Source organism: Ciconia boyciana, chromosome 26 (genome assembly GCF_034638445.1).
Source record: "Ciconia boyciana chromosome 26, ASM3463844v1, whole genome shotgun sequence".
In the NCBI taxonomy this organism is placed as follows: domain Eukaryota; kingdom Metazoa; phylum Chordata; class Aves; order Ciconiiformes; family Ciconiidae; genus Ciconia; species Ciconia boyciana.
Genome location: NC_132959.1, coordinates 1,492,275 through 1,514,025, shown reverse-complemented (window position 1 = coordinate 1,514,025; position 21,751 = coordinate 1,492,275). Strand labels below are relative to the sequence as shown.

Genomic DNA, 21,751 nt, shown 5'->3' with positions numbered 1-21,751 from the left:
ATTACTTCCCAGTAAGCCAAGAGAGACTTACCCAATTCACCACCAGCAACTAGCAAACGAAACCAAAATGGTTTGAGAAACACCACAATATGAATCCTTTTATATGATTTCAGTGTCCGTGTCTCCGGAAGTGAGACACTTCAGGGGTATGGAAATAAAATTTTTAATAATCCAGACCTGCTCCACCTCCAATCCTCAAATTACTTGCTTACATTATAATTTTTAATGAAACCTAGCCACTGGAGGTAGTACATGCAACACTATGACTGCTGCCTGCAAGCTTGAATTCCTGATCCACCTATTTCCTATGGGGGATGGGGAACAAAGAACTGATGATACAGCCTGGAAACAATCCCCCTCAGGATTAAACTTTGTTTTGATAAAAGTTAATTTGGTACATTTTCTTGCACCTTCCCCCCGAGACAGCCATACAGACCAGGATTACAGAAGGGATAGGACTCTCTAAGTGGCTTTGTTCTGCTCTACTGTGCAAGTTTGCTTACTCTTACTAGTGTACAATATCCCCTCTACTGAGAATTTTATTCCTGATAATCTGGTCAGAATTTCCCTTGTTGCAACTTGCAGTCATTGCCTCTCACCCTGTCCCTGGGCACCTCTGAGAAGAGCCTCTCCATTAATACCTTTTAGATAACTAAAAGGGGCCCCAGGACCTCCCCTAAGTCTTTTCCTTTCCAGGCTGAGCAGGTAGTTCAGCCTCTTCCTATCCATCATCTCCTCGAGGCCCCTGGACCATCTTGGTGGTCTCCACTAGACTCACTCCAGTTTATTGGAGACCATCTTGCACCATGAGCCCCAAACTGGACACAGCGTCCAGATGTGGTCTCACATGTGCCAGATGGAGGGGAGCACTCAACCCCCCCTGTAACTGCTGGTGTACACTGGAGAGTGCAGCCCAGTACATGGGAGCACCCAAGGTTTCTGGGCAGCTTCATAACATCTCTGCTCCTCAATCAAGCGCAGTATGCCAGCGTAACCAAAATTTGTTATGGTTTTGGCAGTTAGGCAGCCAGGGAAGGCTTCACACTCTGTTAAGGTCTCCAGTGTCACTTAGGCTCCTTCCAGGACTTCTCCTGCGGCAGCCCATCTCTCTGCAGTGACACTCCAGGGCAATGAACCATCTGTGTTTGGTGCTCTGACCACAGTGTCCGCAGCAGTGGCCCTTCTTGGTTTGCTGTGCACATTTCTATCATATAGCAGGCTAAACCGAGACTGAGATACACCGTTCCCAAAAGACAGCAAGCTCTACAGGACTGCCGCAGCATGGAGTCGCCACTTTCTGCCTGCCACAGTTGTGGACAAGATGTTCTTGTTGGAAAATCCCTCGTTATGAGAAGGGAGAGCCAACAAATGCATTGCCTGCAAGAGATCAAAGACACTGAAACTTCCTTCTCTGCTCGCTCCAAACTAGCCTTAAGTCACTTGGTGACACAAGCATCGAACCAGTATTACGTGAATGCAGAGACAAGGGCATATTTCATCCAGAGATGAAGGTGTGTTCTTGTGTCTGCACGTTATTCTCCCTTTAAATGTGTGTGTCCATGCTGCTGAGCACAGTGGTGTCCCACATAGTGGCTGTTGGTTATTTAAGTCAAAATACATAGATCTGGGATGCGCGACCACTCAGGTTGCCAGTTCGCTGCTGATCACAGTGATTTGAATTAACCCTTAGTATAATTCAGCTGACTTTGGTAAACCAGTGGGCTGAAGGGGAAAGGGTGGTGGTCACTCCTCCTATCCCCCATCTGTTCTTCAGGGGTGTACCTGCATGAGGATAAAGACAACATCATGGCGATGGAGTGGTGTTATGTTATTTGAGTCAGAGCTTTAGGAGAAAATGCAAAACATCACGAGACTAGTGATGATAAGAGTTTCCAGAAGCACGTCAGGACGCTACCACCAGCAGCACCACTTCTGAACAAGACGGTGGCAGTGACAGAAAGAGGTCAGACGTGGCTAAAAATAAAGAATCCCCCAGATCCCACATCCCATCCTGTCTCTAATGGCCTGCATGATGTGTTGGGCTGGAGGATGTTTTACCGTCACAGAAAAACCGACCCATGACTGGCCGACTATTTAAGAGCAAGCCGAGAGTCCATTCATTTCCCAAATTCTTCTCTGACGTCAGCCCCGCTGAAAGGACACGTGAATTCGCAAGCCAGCCATCTTTGGTCACTTGAGGTTATGTTACAGCCACGGAAATAGCTGGTTTCCATTAAAAATAATTAGTCAAATAATCCATCACAGGGCAGAGGCAGAGCAGGTCAGGGTTAGCAAAGGGTAGCTTGTCTGTGTGCCTGGGGCACCTCATCTCCGGAGGCCAGGCTCTTGAATATACAAGGCAGATCCCAGGTTAAAGTTGCCGTGTCTGCTCGCTGTCTTTATTTGCTGATACTGAGCTGGGTAAGTATCTTTGGGATTGTACAGATCTAAGCCTGTTGCTGGTCTTAATTTTCTGCTATGTGCTGAACTAGATTACTGCTACCAGCTGCATAAGGGTAATTGTTTATTGGCTCTCACGCCTCCTTAGTGATAAGGGTTTGAAAGAGTAATAATCGTCTTTCTTTGCACTTACTTTGCTGTAATTCCCATTGATGCTCTGCAAAATGCTTCCTGTTGTCTCAGCGCTGGATTTAGAGGGATAAAACACCGTCTTGCTCACTGAGCGCGTACACAGCAGGCAGGAGCCGAAACTGCTGTGCACGCAGATATCATCTAAGCGGTGAAGCGACTGGAGCATCACGTACGGCAGCGGCCAAGGTCCCAGGTAAGAGTGCCTACCCTCATGGTAAACCTGAACAACTACGTCTTTCTTTTACCTGTCTAGCCTGTTGCTGCTTTTAGCCATGGTAAAGGTAGATCAGTGATAGCTGCACCTCTGACAGCTGCTGCAAGATGGGTATTCTCCTTCAAGGGAGTCTCAGGACAAGGAGAAAACATCTAGAAAAGAGAGGGGATTAACTTGAAGTTTATAAACCTGCTGAAAATGATAATCTAATCCACTGCTATCTGCACAAGAAAATGCTGCTAGGGTGAAATTGTTTGGCTGAAAAAGAGATTTTAATAAGAAGAACTAAGTTTGGAAGTTTATACGGAAAAACAGAAGGACCAAACTTCTTTTCATAAGGAGTGGCTGCAGAATTTGGAAGGAAAAAAACCAACACAAAAAAAACCACCAACCAGCAAATTTTCTCTCTATTTCTTATTTCATGACCAAATTGTGGCACAAACAGCAACCATCTTGATGAAGAATTCACGAGCCAAGAAAATGAAATGTCTGATGCTTTGGGTTAGTAGACACCAAATTGCTCTTTTTCTTTCAGGCTTGCCTGCAGTGCAGAAAGATGTCTTCCCAGTGCAAGCTGCCCTGCCTGCCCCCTTCTGCCTGCATGGGGGAGGCTGCACACACCGACACTTGCCCATCGCATTGTGCCATGGTGGACCTGGATGCCTGCCCTGTGCAGGACATGCACCCCTGTCCTGAGCCGACTTTCCAGGTGGACCCCTGCCCATGTCAGGGTGCAGTCACCTGCCTGGATGCTTGCCCTCAGGTTGGGCCCACCTGCCCACCTCCTGCTGTCCCCATGCCTGGGGATGCCTGCTGCCCTCAGCACACAGCTGCCTTGGACTCCTGTGCACCTCCATGTGTGGGTGCCTGCGTGTGCCCAGCAGCGATGCCCTGTGACCCCCCTCAAAGCAAGGGAGGAACCAACTTCCCGTTCCAGCCCACAGCCTCGCCGGTGGAGCCCTGCACCCCTGAGACAGTTGGGACGTGCGTGGAAACCTTTCCCCTCCAGCACGCTATCTCGCCAGTTGATCCCTGCATCCCCGAGACAGCTGGGACCTGTGTGGAAACCTTCCCCGTGCAGGACCCAACCTCAGCAATGGATTCCTGCACCCTCGAGACAGTTGGGACCTGTGTCAAGACCTTCCCCCTCCAGCATGCAATCTCGCCAGTGGAGCCTTGCATTCCTGAGACAGTTGGGACCTGCATGGAAAACATCCCCTTGCAGCACCCAACCTCAGCTGTGGAGCCCTGCACCCTCGAGGTGCTCGAGACCTGCACAGAGGAGCCCTGCTGTGCTCAGGGTGGGATCATTAGTGATCCCTGCCCCGATCAGTGCTCAGTTACGCGCGTGGATCCCTGCACATCCCAAAATGTGATTTGTACGGAGCCATGCGTGTCCCAGAACGCTGCAGAACCCACAGGGACATGCACACCCCAGAGCGCCGTGGAGCTGTGCACACCCCAGGGCACCACAGGACCCGCAGACACCAGCTCTACCAAGGGCACAGCCAAGGGTGCCGGTGCCCGCGGGTCCCCACGAGCACCTTTCCGCCTGAACACCCGCACCGCTGCCATCGTGGAGCAGTGCCTTTCCAGGTGTCAAAACTGGCTGCGAGGCAAGAAATAAGAGCGGCATCAGTGGGCACACAGTAAAGAAGAGGTTTCCCTGCATAAATGAGACCTCCTCTGGTGAGTCTTTTGGTTTCTTCTGTGCAACAAGAGAGAAAATTCCTTCATGTTAAATAAAAAATACTTTTCAATCATCTGTTAATTATGGCTCTTATTTTTATTGCCTAATGTTAACTGCAATACTAATGGCAAAAGTGCAATGCAAGTATTAATTGCATTCACAGACACCCGTTTCATCATCTTCAACCTTTTTACTTCCCACATACAAATAACTACTTTCATAGTCTATCTTAAATTCAGTTATGATTTTGCCCTTGGGTTTTCTAGCCTCTATTTTAATGGTCTTTTAGATTGAAATTATTATGAGAATATTGAGAAAAGTAGCTCAAAGGCATCATTTTAACATAGCTTGAGAAAGGTCTTTTAAGGAGATATAAAATGATAGATGGCATTTAGCGTGAAGAAAGAGCAAATGCTGAATAGAAAGAAATTGCAGAAGACACCAGGAGAAGAGTAATGCTGAGAAATGGGAGTTTTGTTGCACAATGTCCAGGTGAAGACTGGGTAAAACTCTGTATAACTAAAAGTTTTTGTCACATGACAGCTTTCCCGAGAACCAGACTTGTATTTCTAAATATTAGCAGCAACCTGATGCAGTAGATGGGTAAAGCTTTTAAAAAGTTATAGAAAGACCAAGGGGAGAAGGATATGCCAATTATTTCTGCAGTTGCCTGCCGTGTAATTGATATATCATCTGACATTTCTTGCCCAGCAGCCCTATCAGACTCGGGGCTAGCATCCAGGGCTCCTGGTGGCACTTGGTCACGAGCTGCTGTTTGCCGATACAGCAGTTTGCTGCCGCTGCAAGAGGAGCCCAGTCCAGCTCAGGGCAGCCTGAAAAAATGATAAGAACCAGCCTAGGCATCCATAAACAGCTGCTCAAGGAAAGCCATTTTTATTGGATTATGGCACTTTGTTTGCTGGGTCTTTAACACCCTCTGTTAGAAAGGATTTTTCTCCATACGCACATCAGATAAAGTATCTCTATGTGTTAGTGCTCTCTGTATACTTGCAGAGAGATGAAACAAGTCCTTGTACTGTAGCAATAATCACAGCTTATTGGGCTGAGGGAATAAATCTTGATGACTCTGAAAAGTTTGTCAGCTGTTTCCATTTTTTTTTCCCCAGTAAATAAATCAACAGATATCATTCTCAAGACACTATGCCAGATTACCATGCCTGAAACTACATATATCATGCATTATGTTGTAATAATACTCTTCTGCGAGTTAGATTAGATCTGCAGTATTAGACTTCGGAAACACCTATAAATCAAACATTAGTGAAGGTAGCCTATAGTAACGTAAAAATGACAACTAAAGATGAACCAGCAAAGACGATAAGCAGAGGAATACTGTTTACTGTAGTACCAAATATGCCCTTGCAAAGTCAGATAAGCTCAGCACGTTATTACAAGATACTCTTTTGACACCGTATTACTAGGCTGCCCTTTACAAATTGTTGCACTCTCCCGCAGAATCTCAGTGACAAAAATAACTTCTCATTACACACTTGCACTGCCCTGGCTGGCGCTTCCCCTCACAACTGCAACATTTATGGTTATGCCAACACAGTGCACTCCATCCCAGCACATTTGACGTTCAAACACCCATATACTGATGCTCAGTTTGTTGGCATCCTGGGTGCTTCTGAGTGCTTACCAACAACTATAAAACCAAGAGACCAAGCCGTTTCCTCCAGCACAGCTGCCACTCAGCAGGCGAGGAAGTGAGTTTCCTTTCCATAAGTGTCACTAAGCTGGAGGTGTTCAACCAAGGTGAAGGTTTCTTTAGCTCTTTAAAGGACTCTACAGTCCACCCAGAGCCATAAGTCCTGGTGGCCATAAGGCATAATGTCATGTTTTATATGAAAACTAAACCTAGAAAAACTTGTGCTTTTTGTTGGGTGCATCGACTGTGATTTCAGCAAGTGTTTCTTCATTCAAGCAATCTGGGCCAGACATGGTCTTTGTGGCTGGGCTGCAGTGCCCTGATCCCAGTCCCAGGGCTGCAGTGCTGGTGGTAAAGCAGCAAAGCAGGCACAGGACCAGATCCAGCTAGATCCTTTCACTAGTCCGTGTTATCTGGGGATCTGCTGTGTGCATCTCAAAACTCATGAACAGCCTGTTCATTGCCTTTCCCCAGTTCGTCATTCCTTTGACTGTTCTCATGTTCCCCTCACCACAATCTCCTCCCCTCACTCATCTATCATTATTCCTGCCTTGTGACACCTCATCATCATCAGGGTGGAGTGTAATTGGTACAGCTATAAAAGAGGCATCAGGTGTGATTGTGGCATTCCTAACATATCAGGTAGTCATTTATCCCTTTCCTACAGAGAGGAAGGAAAGGACAAAACACCATCCAACCTGGGTTTGGCCAAACTTTGTTCGCAAACAAAAGTCAAGGACCTCATTTCTCAGGCATGGCCAACAAGGCTGAGAGCTTGCATACGGACATCTCAACTGGTACTGAGATGAAGGACCGTAAGCAGTACCCCAGGGCTGGTACTGCTTATTTCATGGAGCAGGATGAGTCATTTTAGGAAGCCAGTCCTTCAGAGCAGGTCAACTGCTGCACGTCTGCACTTCTGAGCAGTGCCAGTCTGGAGTCCACATTCTTCTGGCCTGAGTCACCAGCTCCAGAGGGTCTTCAGGCACAGAGAGGAGACCGAGAGGTCCAGTTAAAACTAGCATCTCCCACCTTTACTAAAAGCAGAGAGGTCAGCACCCCTTAGCACATCCAAGTAACTCTTCAAAACACACACAAGCTGCATGAAGTGAAGCATTTAACAAAAGTAACGAGGAGTTCAGCCATTGCCACATTGACTCTGAATTCCCTATTTCTTCATCCCATTTTTTCCCCTCTGGTTTTCAGGCTCCCATCCAGCATCTTTCTGGGTTCAGGACCAGGTGACTTTTGCCCGTGGGCTGCGACTGGCTCCATTTCGAGCAAGGCACAGCTCTAAACTTCAGCACAAATGTACACCCAGGCAAGAAGTTTCTGAGAATGGCTGGGAGCCTGCCAGAGCCCAGCACACCTTCCCCTGTGCTCACCTTTCCAGTGTAAACAAACATAAATGTTGCTCTTAAACAAGGCAAGCCACAGGCAGAACTGGTAGAGCCTGGTTTCCACTGTCTGTCCTGTGTCCAACAGCCCAATGAAGGGAGAACTGATTAGTCCTTTCTATGACAGCAGCATTAACCAAGTCTCTACTGATTTTCATGAACTAGTAGAGATTTAGCATTTGCTTGAACCATGCCACTGTGTCAAATTTGCTTGCAAATTTGGTTAGGTTAGGATACTAAAATTGGGAGTGTAGAAACTTTACTTCTTGGGAAAGCCAGGCTAAAGAAAGATGAATCCCTATGAAAAAAAGCAAGCAGGTGATTCCCCTGTCTGTACACCTCTGGAAAAAAGGAGAGGAGCAGGCAGGGCAGGCAGGAGTTGCATTCCTGCAAGCAGCACAGGTAGCACAGTGCAGGACAAGGTCCATCAGCCTGCTTGCTGCCTGGCTTTCCCCCCTGCTGCCACCCCACAAGCCTTGCGCAAGCAGCTTCCAGACCTGCACTGTTCGCCTCGTTGAGTGCTGCCATACCAACAACAGATACGCGTCCCGGCCAGACAAGCTTTGTCTTGCACCAGAGCACCTGCCCCGGTCCTTGGCTGCCAGCCCGACACAACGCCTTGTTCCTTCCCAGTGGCACCTTGCCCAACCAGATTCACCACACTGCCAGCCTGGCTTTGGTGGGGTTTCTATCAGGTCGTGTTTCCCAACACGTCCTCTCTGCCCCCTTCCACCCGCCACTCCAGATGATGCTCCCATTGTTGCAGCACAGCCACCCCGGAGCACGTCTCAGTTGCTTCCTCTCCACCTGCCCTCAATGCTCTTGTGATCACTCCTTGGTGGCCAGAGCTGCTTTTCAGGACAGCAGAAAGCAGCTTTCTACCCCAATCAGAGACTTTAAGCCATTGCCCAAAATTGCAGCTTCCTCTGAAAATGAGCTAGCAAGAGGAACTGAAATTCTCCCACTGATGTGCTGGGCAGTGAGGAAGCTAACGGGCAAAGGCACTAAAATTGTCCCCACCACCAAGGGGAGCAGCCAAAATGAGTGCAGCCTATGACTCACTTCCACCACAGCCACAAGAGGTGACTCAGGTCTCCACCAAACCCTCAGCTTTCGAGTGGAGCAAGCCAGAAGAGACCACAACTGAGCCAACTGCCCTGTCCCATCCCAGCCCATCTCCTTCGCTGGCAGCCCCGGGATGAGGCAGCGAGCTCCCCGGGCACACGGGTGGCAGGAGTGAACTGCCACTGCCTCCATCTCCAGCCCGGGTCCCCGCACATGGCAGGAACAGTGGCTCTGAGCTCAGAATGATACAGTAGGGGAAGAAAATCAAAGAGGAGTGCTCGCAGCCGGGCTGCTACACCTGCCCAGCCTCTCTAAGCACTACCACAAAAAGCTGGTTCATGGTCAGAGCTCTGCCCAGAAGCTGATTTTCCAAAGCTAAACCCCATGGCTGGCTCAGGGAGTGCATCTGAGCGAGGTCTGGGTGCGGGCAGCAGACCTGACGGGAGGGATGGCGTCCCAGCTGCCCACACCAAACGCACACAGGTGTGTCTGTGCATGCACACGCTTGGCTCGGGCACCCACAGCAAGCATGTACACGTGTGACCGTGCATGCACACACGCAGCGTCCTCTGGTGGTACACGGCACAGGAAGGCAGGAGGACATTTCCTGCTGGAGCTTGGAGAAGTTGAAAGGCAAGGAACATACAGGCTCAAAGCTCGTTGTCTGATGACAGATAAAAAGCAGGACTTGGAGTCTTCTGGGCTGGAGGTAACAAGTAGTAGCTTCATGATTAATTTTGTCTTGATTGTCTGTCAGTTAACAGCATTCTCAAACATCTGGGTTGAAGGACTGCCAAACAGCATGCTGCCTCACCAGGGGTCCTCCTTCTTACAGTGAAAAGCAGGTGCCTTTGGAGGGAGGCGAAATAATTCTTCATAGCAGTACATGTGGGATAATCTCATTTCACCTTCCTCCCTGCCCTATTTCCATGTTAGATTTATTCTTAGTCGCTAATTGCTAAAGATTTGCTTAAAAAAAAAAAAGAGATACAGAATTTCATACGTGGTCTCTATGCACTGGCTAGCTACGTACCATCATTTCCTTTCCTTTTCCAGACCTAGAGCTGTTTTAAGTAAACTTGCGAGTTCCTTTGCACCTTCCAAAAAAATAATTTACTCAATGATAGCTTCTATGTTTTGAATTAAAACAGCCAGTTGGATAAGCTATGAGCAAATGAAGCACAGAAAAATCCAGCCTTCACAAGGAGGATCAATGAGGATCAATGGGATCAGAGGAACAAGATAATCTGAGATACCTGTGCCCCTTTGTGAGTTCTGGGGTACAAACGCAAAGGAAGGGTTTAATTCACTTCTCCATAAATATAGTTAACATACATATTAAAACTGTCTCAAAACAATAAAAGTATCCTCAAAAGCCTTGTTTCAGCCTAGAGATTAATTCCTAATTTTAATTGTGGGATTATTCAAATGCAGAAAGAGTCTTTTAGATATTAAAGGCATCGCTAGCTGGCTTTCAGTGCATTACCACAGGGAGTCTTAGAATCCAATTATCTCTGAAGAAATATGTTAAATATGCTCATTAACATGTAAAAAAAGTGGAAACACATATTAGAGAAAAGCTGATGTATTACACTTCTTAATGTCACAATGAATTAGCAATAAAGAAGGTTGCAACAGAAATAACTTGCTGAAATGCCTAGGCAGCATAGGAAAATAAAGCATTTTATTCCAATTAGCTTAATTCCTGATAATGACACAGATGTAGCGATAAAACTCTCTGTATAATGGGCTCCAGCCCTGGGAAAGTTTAAGAACCAAGCTTCATGTACGGAACAAGGCAAGAAAAGGGAGGTGAGCCTGAACCTCAGTATAAACTGCCCTCAGCTCTCAGCAGGCAAAAGAAAGAAGGAAACAACAGGAAGAAAAGGCAAAGGAGGCGTGTTAGGAAGGCAATAACCACAGATAAAACCTCTGGGTCCCATGGCTGCATGGAGTGCAGGCACTAACCAGGCATTTGCTTTTTCTTTTAACCTCCCAAAGCAAGCCCCCTCCATTCGAGCCCGAAGCCTTCCAGCTTTCCAAACCCCATATTTAAATGCTTTCTCACATTAAACCTTCAGTGCAGCACTTTCCCTCCTTCATCAGTGCTAACCTACACTTCTGCTCTTCCCTGCTGAGCAGGAACAATCAGAGTCACGCAGGAATAAACAGTAATTTCCTGCTTTATTTTTTGTTGAGAAACCTGACCGCTCTGACCTAACTCCCATCCCCTTGAGCCCCAAACCTTAAACACCCCCAAGTCTCAACACCAGTCCCTGCCATCACTGCCTGACACAGGCTCACCACACACCCCCGACTGCTGGTAATGCTTTTTCTGTGCCCCCTTCCCTCCCAATGCCTCCTTCATCTGCTTCTTCCTTTCCTCCCCATTAACTGAGGAGTTGAGCAATTTTCCAGATCCACAAGGTCTTCAGGCAGAAGAGAGGAAAATAACCCTAGGCTCTCTGAGGAGGCACCAGTTTTCTAGTTATATTTTCAAAGAAAAGAATTTTAGGTGAGGTTGGTTTACCTGAAGTTTTACACATTAAAATACAGCAGGAGAAATTTAAGCATGACCTAAGTTGTAGATCTTCAGTAATCACCATGGTAGTAATAACAGCTACTAAATTATTTAAAAGCTCTTCTGTAACCATACACACTTAGGTTTTCCACACCTTTCTTTTTTTCTGCACATCTGACATAAATCTTGCTCCAAACGACCATGCCAAAGTCCCAGTGCTGCCATGAGCCAGATGTCACCTCCAGCTTCACCCAGCCCTGGTGCACATCACTCCTCCAAACCCACCCCAGCTGCGCAGTCCACAGCCTGGGGAACCACAGCTGCCCCTCATGTGAACGCACAGACCAGCGTGCTTAGAATATCTTTTTGCCCAAGAAACAGAAAGAAAGGTGGACTGGACAGATATGGATAAAATTAGGCAATCAAACTGCTTAAAGGAAGCAACCAGAGAGCATTTTACCAGCAGCCTAAGCCTGAATACACACTGCCTATCCAGAGAAGCTAGTTTGCCCAGTGCCCCAACGCATTTGCTACAGGTGAGCCCAGAAAACAGAACTTCTTCAGCAAATACACCTCAAAGATTTGTGAATATTAGCAGAGTGAGCTTGCCAAGTAAACAAAGTGCTGCAGACTTGTTCCCTCCTCTGCCACACCATGCACCTTACCTCCATGTCTCCGTGGTAAATCCACCTGGGAAAGCCAGCCCCAATTAACGTGCATTTCGGCTGCTTTGAATGCAAACTCCCAAAGTGTTTATTCTTCTCTCAAGTGCGGGTGGCATCGCAGGGGAAGGAGCGATCAATCGTGCTGAAGTGAGACGCTGCCCCTCCTGCCCCAAAATTGGAGCTGTGGTGCTAATGATGCCTTTCCAGCACCAGCACAGCTTGAAGGTCTTGGGGTGCCCAGGAATCTCTAACCACATGGGGCACAGCCTTAGAGGCTGCAAGCTCCTTTGGATATTGGGTGAAAACAGAGAAATTGGAGCTCAAGCTTTATCTTAGCCAAAGGTATCACGAGCTAATTGTATTAAGCAATTTGGCTCTGCTGGAAGATCAGTTTTCAGGGCAAAGAGTAGTACAAATGCTGCTTTTCTGTTGTAGAGGAGCTCCTAGGAACATCAGCTTCTTTCCAGACCTTTTCAGAGAGCAGCCCCATCCCAATCCTGTTCAAAACCCCCCAGCATCATTGCAAACCAGGTGTGAGCTTGTGTAAAGCCCCCCCTCTTATTTCACAGCTCTCAGGGCAGCACCACTGAAGTTTCATGTGATTTCGTTAGCACAAGTCTCAGAAGCACCTGCCCTCTGCTCCCTGGATTCAACACGATTTATTGCAAGCTCTGCTAAAAGTGATGTTTTTCTCTTTTCTGTTCTGCAGCACTTTCAACTTCTTCACGTATCATTTGACCCTCTGACCTTTTCTGCTTCATAAAGCACGTATGAAATCCTGTACAACATAAACCTGTTATTGTCTACAGTTGTCTACAAGAGGAAAAACCGCCCTGTTCAGGGTCTGGGTGGTTTGACTAGAAATAACTTCAGCAAGAACACCCTAAACACTTCTGCCTCTCCAAGGTGCCCCCAGTAATTGTCGCCTACCCTCACTGCAGCTTAATGAGAAGGTTAGCAGCAAACACGCCACGCGTTAGAGGAAAGTGGTGTGTTTCCATGCGGACACGATAGAAAGGCTGATAGATTGACAGACAGAAATAAAAGGGAGATCATAGCTCCTTCCCAGGCATGGCCCACTCAGGCTGACAGAAGAGCTGCTCGATGGCACCTGGGATTAAAACTGCAGCATGTTAGAAACCTCTCAGCTTAAAGAAAGGGCATGATTTCAGACAGAACCAGCCAGAGAAAAAGAAGCCCTGAGCTCAAGAGGACTCAGCACACAACCAAAGGACAGGACAGCCTGCAAAGCCTTCCTGACCCTGCAGCCTCCCATGTTTATCCCCTCTCAGCCCTTCCCTGTACACCCATAAGGATTCACATAAATGAAGTGGGACCCATTCACCTTCCCCCTGCCAGGCTCAAAGCAAGCCACGGCATTTTCCTGAAAGTGCTTTTTTTAATACAAAACTGGATGCATTTTATTTTCTGTGCCCAAAACACCTTGTACTTTAAAACCTACATGGATTTCTGATATAGTTTTTTTCCAGTCTTTCTTATTAACCATGTATTGGCCAAGAAAAGGACTTTAAAAAACTAGAAAGCTATAGCGAGGACACCTAAAAGTCTTACTCAAAGTGCCTAGGAAACAGCTTTTGGATCACACTGCATTTGGAGCACCCTGGGGGCGATAAGACAGCATAGCGAGATATAAAATTTATTTTCCTGAGCGAACAGCAATAACTGCATTTAGGCCTGTGGGTCTCCCAGTTAACCCACTGGGCACCAATATGGTGGGCTCACCCACAGGACACAGGGTTGCAGCGGGGACGGGTCCTGGACACCGCACAAGGAGTTTAAGTCCCTTCCTTGCCATGTGCCTCAGTTTCCCCTTCTGGTAAATGGGTGATTGCAGACCACCATGCCCACAGTCCCCAGCTGCTCGCTGGCTCTGGGACACGGCCATGCCACCCCTCTGTGCTACTCCAAGTGCCACTTGGTGGCACTGTTTGAAAAGATTTCTTTGCTCGATGCCTACCTCCCCGTCGGGATCCAGAAGAGGGAGTTTCTGGAAGGAATCACATTTACCTTGGCATCACAATATCCTCTTTTTTCTTCCTTTATTTTCTTTTCTCTTTATTCACCATGCAAGCACTCGCAAGCGGTCTCCTCCCCTGTGTGTCAGTCACTGGGGATCTTCTCACAAAACACATTTGCCAAACACAAGAGTCCTGGGCGTTGCTCGGGCATCACCTTAAACTAAATCCTCCAGTGGTAAAAATAGCCTTTTCTGTTAAATTCCTCTGAAGTGTGTCTGCAGGTGGGGCAAGCTTAGGAGGATCATGCATTAACTCCAGAGAAAAGCATGAGAGCAGAAGTTAATGAGAAAGAGACAAATGAAGACAGGGGCATGACAATGTAATTGGATGAGAGATGTTTCAGGTCACCCTGTTCAAGGGGTGTCTCCTCTGGAAGATGCAGGCTGTGATCATGAACTGTATATAAGACGGCCGAGACCTGATCTGCTCCAGACTGCGCTCCTGAAGTTCAGTGCTCCTGCCCCTCACCCAGGTAAGCCTGAACAGACTTTTTACAGTCGGACTTTGCTACCAGCAGGAAAGCAGGAGCTTAGGGCCATGAGGATGTCCCTGGAGCTGCCACTGCTGAGCTCTCCTAAAGGAAAAAAATAATAATAGCAGAGATAGCAGAGATCTGGAATTACACTATTCCATGGTTCGTTAGAGATGACCTCCATTCACAGCTCTGCTCTACTCCAGGGAAAGCCAAATAGGATTTTTTTCTCTCCTCTCTTACTGTGTGCCCTCAGCCTTTCGGCTCTCACTGTCCCTCACCTCTCCAGCCATCACCTGCTTGTCCTCACACCCAGCCATCTCTGCAGCTGAGTTTCATTTTTCATATTTGTTTTCCTGTGAGATTCTTCTGGCTCTCTTTCCCTTCCTTTATACTGTTTCATTTTAGCTGTGCCCTTCTCTGGCTCTTCTTTCTCTGCCTGTCCAGCTGTGTTGTTTAAGAGTAATTTATCTGAAAACCAAGCAAACAAACAAAAAAGAGAGCCCCTTTTTGTCTGTGTTTTTCTCGCAGGCTGCCTCAGTTTTGCAGGGAGATGGCCCAGCCCCAGGAAAACATCAATGGCATTGTTGCTGCTTTCTACATGTGCGCCAGAAGCGACGGCAACTGCAGCCCCCTGAGCAGGGAGGAGCTGAGGCAGCTCATTGAGCAGGAGTTCGCGGACGCGATGGAGGTGAGGATCCGGCCCCGCAGCTGGCACCTGCCGCAGGTGTGCCTTCTGGCTGCAGGGCTGGGATGGGGAGTGCGGCAGGGTGGGTAAAGCCATGCACTCCGTGCAGGTGTACAGGACACCTGGCTCCCTGGGAAAGGCACAGATGCCTTCAAAGCCCAGGACCTGCGGGGAAGAGGAGAGGCTGTTCATTCTCCCGGTGCCAGCAGCTTGTGGAGCTTGGTGCGGGGAGCAACATGAGCCACAGTTGGGGGGGGGGGTGGCTATGGGGCTGGATTTCTGCCCTGAGACTGCTGGAGTGCTCCTAGAGAGATGGCACAAATGGCTCACAGGCTTTGCCAACACCATTTGTCTCTTTACAGAACCCCCAGGACCCCAAAACCATCAAGAAGGTGCTGTGCTTCCTGGATGATGACAGCAACTGCAGAGTTGACTTCAGCGAGTTGCTCAGCCTGGTTTTCTGCGTGGCCAAGGCTTGTTACAAGCCGCTCCAGCAGCATCAGGCACCGGAAGATGGTCAAGAGCCGACAGCACAAGAGAAGGCAGGTGGGGAGCAACCGCTGGGGTCACGTGCAGCGGAGAGGGTGTCCCACAACCAGAAGTTCCCTGAGGAGGGTGTAAACAACCAGGTCCAGGACACTGAGACACAGGACCCAGACAACTATCAAATCCAGGAGGGTGAGGCACCAGAGCAGGACCAGGACACCCATCAAACCCAGGAGGGTGAGACATCAAAGCAGGACCGGGACACCCATCAAACCCAGGAGGGTGAGACACCAGAGCAGGACCAGGACACCCATCAAACCCAGAAGGGTGAGACATCAAAGCAGGACCGGGACACCCATCAAACCCAGGAGGGTGAGGCCCCAGAGCAGGACCAGGACACCCATCAAACCCAGGAGGGTGAGACATCAAAGCAGGACCAGGACAACCATCAAACCCAGGAAGGTGAGACACCAAAGCAGGACTGGGACACCCATCCAACCCAGGAGGATGAGACACCAAAGCGGGACAGGGACACCCATCAGGATGACGGGACTGAAGCACCAGAAGGGGATCCAGAGAGAGGTGAGATCCTGGACACTGCAACCCCAGAGCAGGACAGAAATACCCACGAGGCTGAAGAGACTGAGACACCAAAACAGGACCCAAAAACCCACCAGGCTCAAGAAACTGAGGCACCAGGACAGGATTCAAACCACCATCAGAGCCCAGAGATGGAGTCAGCAGAGCAGGACCTGAATTGTCCCTCTGAGACACAAGGAAGGGACCCAAACAACAAGACCCAGGTCTGTGAGGTCCCTTGGCAGGACCCCAATCCCAGCAAGACCCAGAAGCTGGTGCCCCCACAGGGGGGTGCAAGCCCCCATTGGGCTCCCAAGCCCTGGGGAACGTGCCATGACCCAGCTTGCCATCAGCTCCCTGAATCCAAGGTGCTGGAGCAGGAGCACAGCAGGGCAGAGGCTCCATCTTGTCCAGCACAACAGCAACAAGACACTCATCACCAAAGACAACCTGCTATAGAGCAACAGCTCCTGCAGTCTCTGTATCAGTGGCCACCACAGCAGTAAAGGCTGAAACAAGCCCCTGTCTAAATGAGGCTTTTGCCCCCTGCAAGGAGGCACATTTTGTCTAGCCCCACTCTGGTTTTTCAATTTCTATTTGTCATGTCTTATCCAATTCCTTTTTAACCCTGGGCTTCACACCCCTGGTCTGTACGGAGCTACGCACGACTAGAGACCTTCCCTCTTACTCTGTGTTAGGCTGCCTCTGCCTGTGTAAGCAAAGCAATAAAACTGAAGGCAAAACGGCACAGTGTTACGGTGTGTTGCTGCAAGCGTGCCTTTGGCCCAGCTCTAAGCAAACAGCCAGGTTGACATGAGGTGGTGCAGAGGACCTGAGCGTCCATCCCTTGCATGACATATGGCCAGATTGCTCCAGGGTGCAGATGGAGGGATGGCTGCAGAGAGGCAGGTGTGTCTTGGGGGTGGAAAGCCTAAAGGAGCTGCTGCTCAGCTGCCTCTGCAATTTAGCTGAGGTGAATCGATTGCTCCCCGTGGGCAGGGATGTGACATGCCTGCGAGAGATGTCTTCAGAGGGGGTAGAAGTCTGGATTAACACAACAGCACGGCCAACCTGAACAGATTCCTCACAGCATCCATCTGCTCTGGGCGTTTTTCATGTCTGCTGTGAAAAGAATAAGCAGCCGCTTAACAGTGAATGGGAGGGATTTGTCCTATTTAACCTCACTTATTAATAATCTCAGAAGCAAGCGGAATGTGGAGCATGCTATGAAGATCAAAAATCCCTATTAGCTATGGAAGTCTCCAAAGGAAGGCATGGAGATATGTTAAACAGAGGAAAAATGATGATTCGGGTACATCCAGTCCCAGCAACAACTGGGAGGCCAGAGATAAAAAGCTGACATGCAAACCGTGCACAAACGGAGCCAATCTCAAACTCAGATTCAGTTCAGGCAGTTCGGGGTACCAGGTCCTTGGGCACTTGTCCAGTCATGCACATAGGAATGTGGACAACTCTGAGGGCATGAGCAGTCCGGTGAAGTCAGTGGGGTTTATTAGGGGGTTCAGATGTGCTGGACCACCAGGCAGGCCCAGGACTCGGCATCCCGCAGGGAGGGTGATGCTCAGCCTGTTTTTCACCATGCTATCTTTCACTTGCGACCTATCAGCAAAATCAGCACGATAAATGCACCCGCACCTCCTGCTCTGTGGCCGGTGACAAGCAGCGCACAGAGACCTCACTGGAAAATAAAACGTCATTCCTCTGGGACACCCCAGAATTTCACAATTTGCTAAGCGCTGAATCAGAAAAACCAGCGTTTCAAAACTATCCCCAGAATGTACATCACAAAAATCATTTGGTTTAAAAGTGCTAACGTCAAAATTAAATGTATTAGACACAAAGTACACCAGTCTGCCCTACTACTGATAAAGCATATTAGCAATAATAAGTTCTGCCCTACCTCATGACAGCTCTGGACACGCAATGGGAGAGTCAAGGCTTAAATTTCATCATCTATCTGTCAAAACCCCATTCCATCTGGGACATTCCTCAAAACGTTTCATTTTCCAGAGAACTCAATTTTTCTTGTAAAATAGATCTCAGTTAGATGTTTGTCCAACAGCTCTTTGCTTCTTACTAGCTCTGGCTTAGGGTCTAAAATCACCAGACCCAACCATCCCCCTGTAGTCTGTCTGTCCATCAGCTGCCGCCTTTTGCAGCATCAATAAACAACTGACCTCCCAGTTCAGGCAGGCACCAAGCCTGTTAGGGATGTGTTAATTATATCCTCTATTCTGAATAACACTACTTTTGCCATCAGGAGTGTCATATTTGAAGTTAAGAGGCGTTTTTTAGTTCATTTTAAGGAGAACATGAAAACTATCTCACTGACACGAATACCTGTCTAAGAGTCCTGCAAGCCTGGGAGGTGTTGGAAGAGAAAAGGCCTTTTATGCACCACACGAGAAGCCCAGTTCCTCTAAGATAAAAATGCAACAGAAGTTTTATAAACAGTGACGGGGATGGGCACAGAATTGGGTAAGAAGCAGGAGGATGGAGCCCACCCTCTTGCCCTCTTAAGCCCACCCCTTTTAAAGCCCACCCCTTTTAAAAACCTACCCAAGTCCTACCTTATGAAAGCATCTTTGGGGAAAACAAAGCCCTTGGAGAAAAGGGGGTTTCAGTGCTGCCAAGAACATGCTTTGAAACTCATTGCTTTGTGCTGGGAACGGCACCAAAGCATGGGAAAGCAGGCGAGCACGCCAGCGTGCGCATGGCCGAAACGCGACATACCTTTCCCTGCATCGATACCCAAACTCTGCCTGGTGGCTCACGCGGCACCCGACCATCCCACACTGCCCCAGCCCCTGCGGGGGGGATTACAGACTGTTACAGGACACCAAGCCACACTGTAATACTCTAGTTTTAATAACAACTCCAATGTACCATAAAATTACAGTTTCCCAAGGGTATTATTATCCCACAGGTGGGGTATAATTTGCACAAGTGTAATTTAATCTTGAAAAAAAGCTCAAAAATGAAGAATGGTTAGTAACAATCCTTTGTACGCACTTGTATGAGTATCCCCAAGGTGTTACCAGCACTAATTAATTAGGCTCCTACACCCAGTATGATCTTACCTTACAGATGGGCCAGATGAGCCACTCACCCAAGGCTGCGTGACAAGTTCATGCTCTGAAGGCTCTCTGCAATGTCTCCGTCATGCTTGTCAAGGCAGCATCCCACCTCCAAAACCAAAAGCAGGGGCCCAGGTGGCATGGCTGGTGTCTTCCTTATTTGCTCTGTCTACTGGGAGAGTTTGGGGTGAATAAAGGAATCAGTTGGTCTCTAATTAATTTACTGTTAAAAGATTTTTAAAAAGAAGATTGTAGAGGTTATTACAGAAAAACCTGCCTAGGGCAACCAGATGAAGATTCAACATGAATCGACCTCTCAGCAGAGAGGTTTCTGCTTTCATTTTTAATTAAAGATCAAGCGAAGTTGAAATGAAAGTCATTCATGGAAGACAATTAATCTGAAAAATGTTTTATCATTATTTTTCTCAATGAAAAGTCATTGCTTATTGAATGGACATTTTCTTGTACAAAAATTCGTTTTGCAAACTTTACCATTTGAAAATATTCTGTTTGTGGTTGGGTTTTTTCCCAACAAAAACCTGGATAATATAACAAAAAGGCTCCTTAATAAGAAGTCACCAAAAATAAAACACATTTTGCAGCACACTCTACAAGGACGCCACACAAGCCAAGATCTGGAGGATTTGGGGATCTCACTGCTGTGCACCTGCATTTCACCATTTTCATAGCGCTTAGGTCTTCTTCTGTCCTTCTGTGAGCAAAAGCCAGACCCAAACCCCATTGACCTCAGGCCCAAGGTGCCGAAGGAACTGCACAAAAAACAAACAAAAATAATCTCTAGTATTGTGCTACCAAGCTCATGGGCCATACAGATCTCAACTGTCCCCGATCTGCTCATAGTGAGCTCTGCTACCATCAGCACTTCTGTCCCCATCCTCAAAATTTCATTCTGGTACTATTTTTATGTGTGCGTGTATGTATTACATGTATATAAATTCATAGCTATGCAGATGCACATTTATATAAAAATACACCCTCCCATTAACTATAAGCTTTATAGCTACTCTAGATTTTTAAAAATCTGAAATACAATCAGCCTGTAAAATAACTTCACAGTCTGGATTAGGTGGAACCAGCCAGTGCCTGAATTGCCACATGGCAACTGCTATTTCTGGGTTAAAATGATAGGTAAGGGGATGATAAGTTAAATAACCCGTTTGAGGACATGAAGGTGCAGCTGGGCTTGGCCAAAGATGAATCAGGACAACGTCCACAAAGGGTGTCTCCTTTCTGTAGCTCCGTCAAGGACCCTATAAAAGCACCCAGGTCCTCCGATCACTCCGCACGGCTTCACAGGAATCCCACTTGATCCCGTTGGTGATTTGGGTAAGTCACTCCTTCTGAAACGTGCCTTTTGCTGGGCAAGGACATGTTATTTCTATAGGATTCATGTTGGGTGGAAGCGTCATTCCTGCCGCAGTATTTTCTGAGAGTCTTTTGCGTTTATATCTAGTGAAGTGTTGTTTTGTGTTATTTGGACACCTGCATGCTGTCGTCATGTGTCCATGTGTAGAGGCAGCTTTTCTCAAAGGGAAAAAGAGAGAGGGAGACAGGTTTTGTGCCTTACTTTGGTCTGGAGTCAGCTCGCAGCCAGAATGAACAGATTGGAGAAATTTTCTGTTTTCTACAGAAATACCAAAAACCAGGATTTCGTATGCAGAGGTGTGCACATATGCTCATGCGTATACGCACGTTATAGAGGCAGCAAGGCAGACATGGCACAGCTTCCCCAGCTGCAAGCTGAGATCTCAGCGCTGATGTACCTGATAACAGGCTTGGGGATCCTGCGAGGAGGAAGGAAGGAGGTGGCGTTCGAGGTTTCCAGACACAAAGCTCCAACAGGAGCACTGCTTTCTGCCAAGCAGATCTCAGTAAAATTAAATAAGTAGCTCTGACCTAGGTGATCTGACAGTTCCCCTCTGGCCAAAATCTATTTGCCAATGAACTGATGCTGTAATGAAAGCTTAATCGATTGTTTTGTATTACTACTGGTCACAGAAGCATCAGCCACAGGGCTTGTTTTAACTCCCCGTAAGCACTCTACCTGTCTCTGACCCAGCTAGATCTTGTCTCAGGCCATGCCAGCGCTGCGTTAGACATCCTTTAACCTGCTTCACAGAAGCCGGTGTATCTCAGTGCCAGGCAGAGATAGCAGCGTGGGTCCTGGAAACATAAGTACCTGGTATGGCCCCATGCAGACGGGTTCTTGGGGCATCTCTTGAGTCACCATCCCCAGTCCCCTCCCTGCGATCCATAAATGTAGGCATCCTGCCATCCCCTGTCAAACGTCATTCAAATATGTCAGTAGACAAGTTGGAGGACACTCCCCATCCCACTAAAACCCCTAAGCATTTGAATTTCTTCCCAGTGTTCTGGTGAAACAAAGCTCGCCATGGCACAGGAGCGGACACACAGCACATGGTACCCAGCGTCCCATTAACACATGCTGCCTGACCCCAGCAATTCTCCCTCCTCTTTTCCCGCTCAGAGACAAGCAAATCTCCCATCCTTAGGTCTGCTCCTTTTCTTGCAGGCTTGCTTGAATCTGCAGGAAG

The 21,751-nt window shown here is 47.9% G+C and overlaps 1 protein-coding gene across 1 annotated transcript; it reads left to right on the top strand.

Annotated features, from left to right (window-relative positions):
• The first annotated feature begins 14,227 nt into the window (after nucleotides 1–14,227).
• LOC140644310 (uncharacterized) lies at nucleotides 14,228–16,583 on the top strand. The gene is made up of 4 exons (XM_072847017.1): nucleotides 14,228–14,325; nucleotides 14,868–15,015; nucleotides 15,375–15,875; nucleotides 16,011–16,583. The coding sequence occupies exons 2-4, from the start codon at nucleotides 14,878–14,880 to the stop codon at nucleotides 16,581–16,583; spliced, it is 1,212 nt and encodes a 403-aa protein (XP_072703118.1). The 5' UTR covers nucleotides 14,228–14,325; nucleotides 14,868–14,877.
• The last annotated feature ends 5,168 nt before the right edge of the window (nucleotides 16,584–21,751 follow it).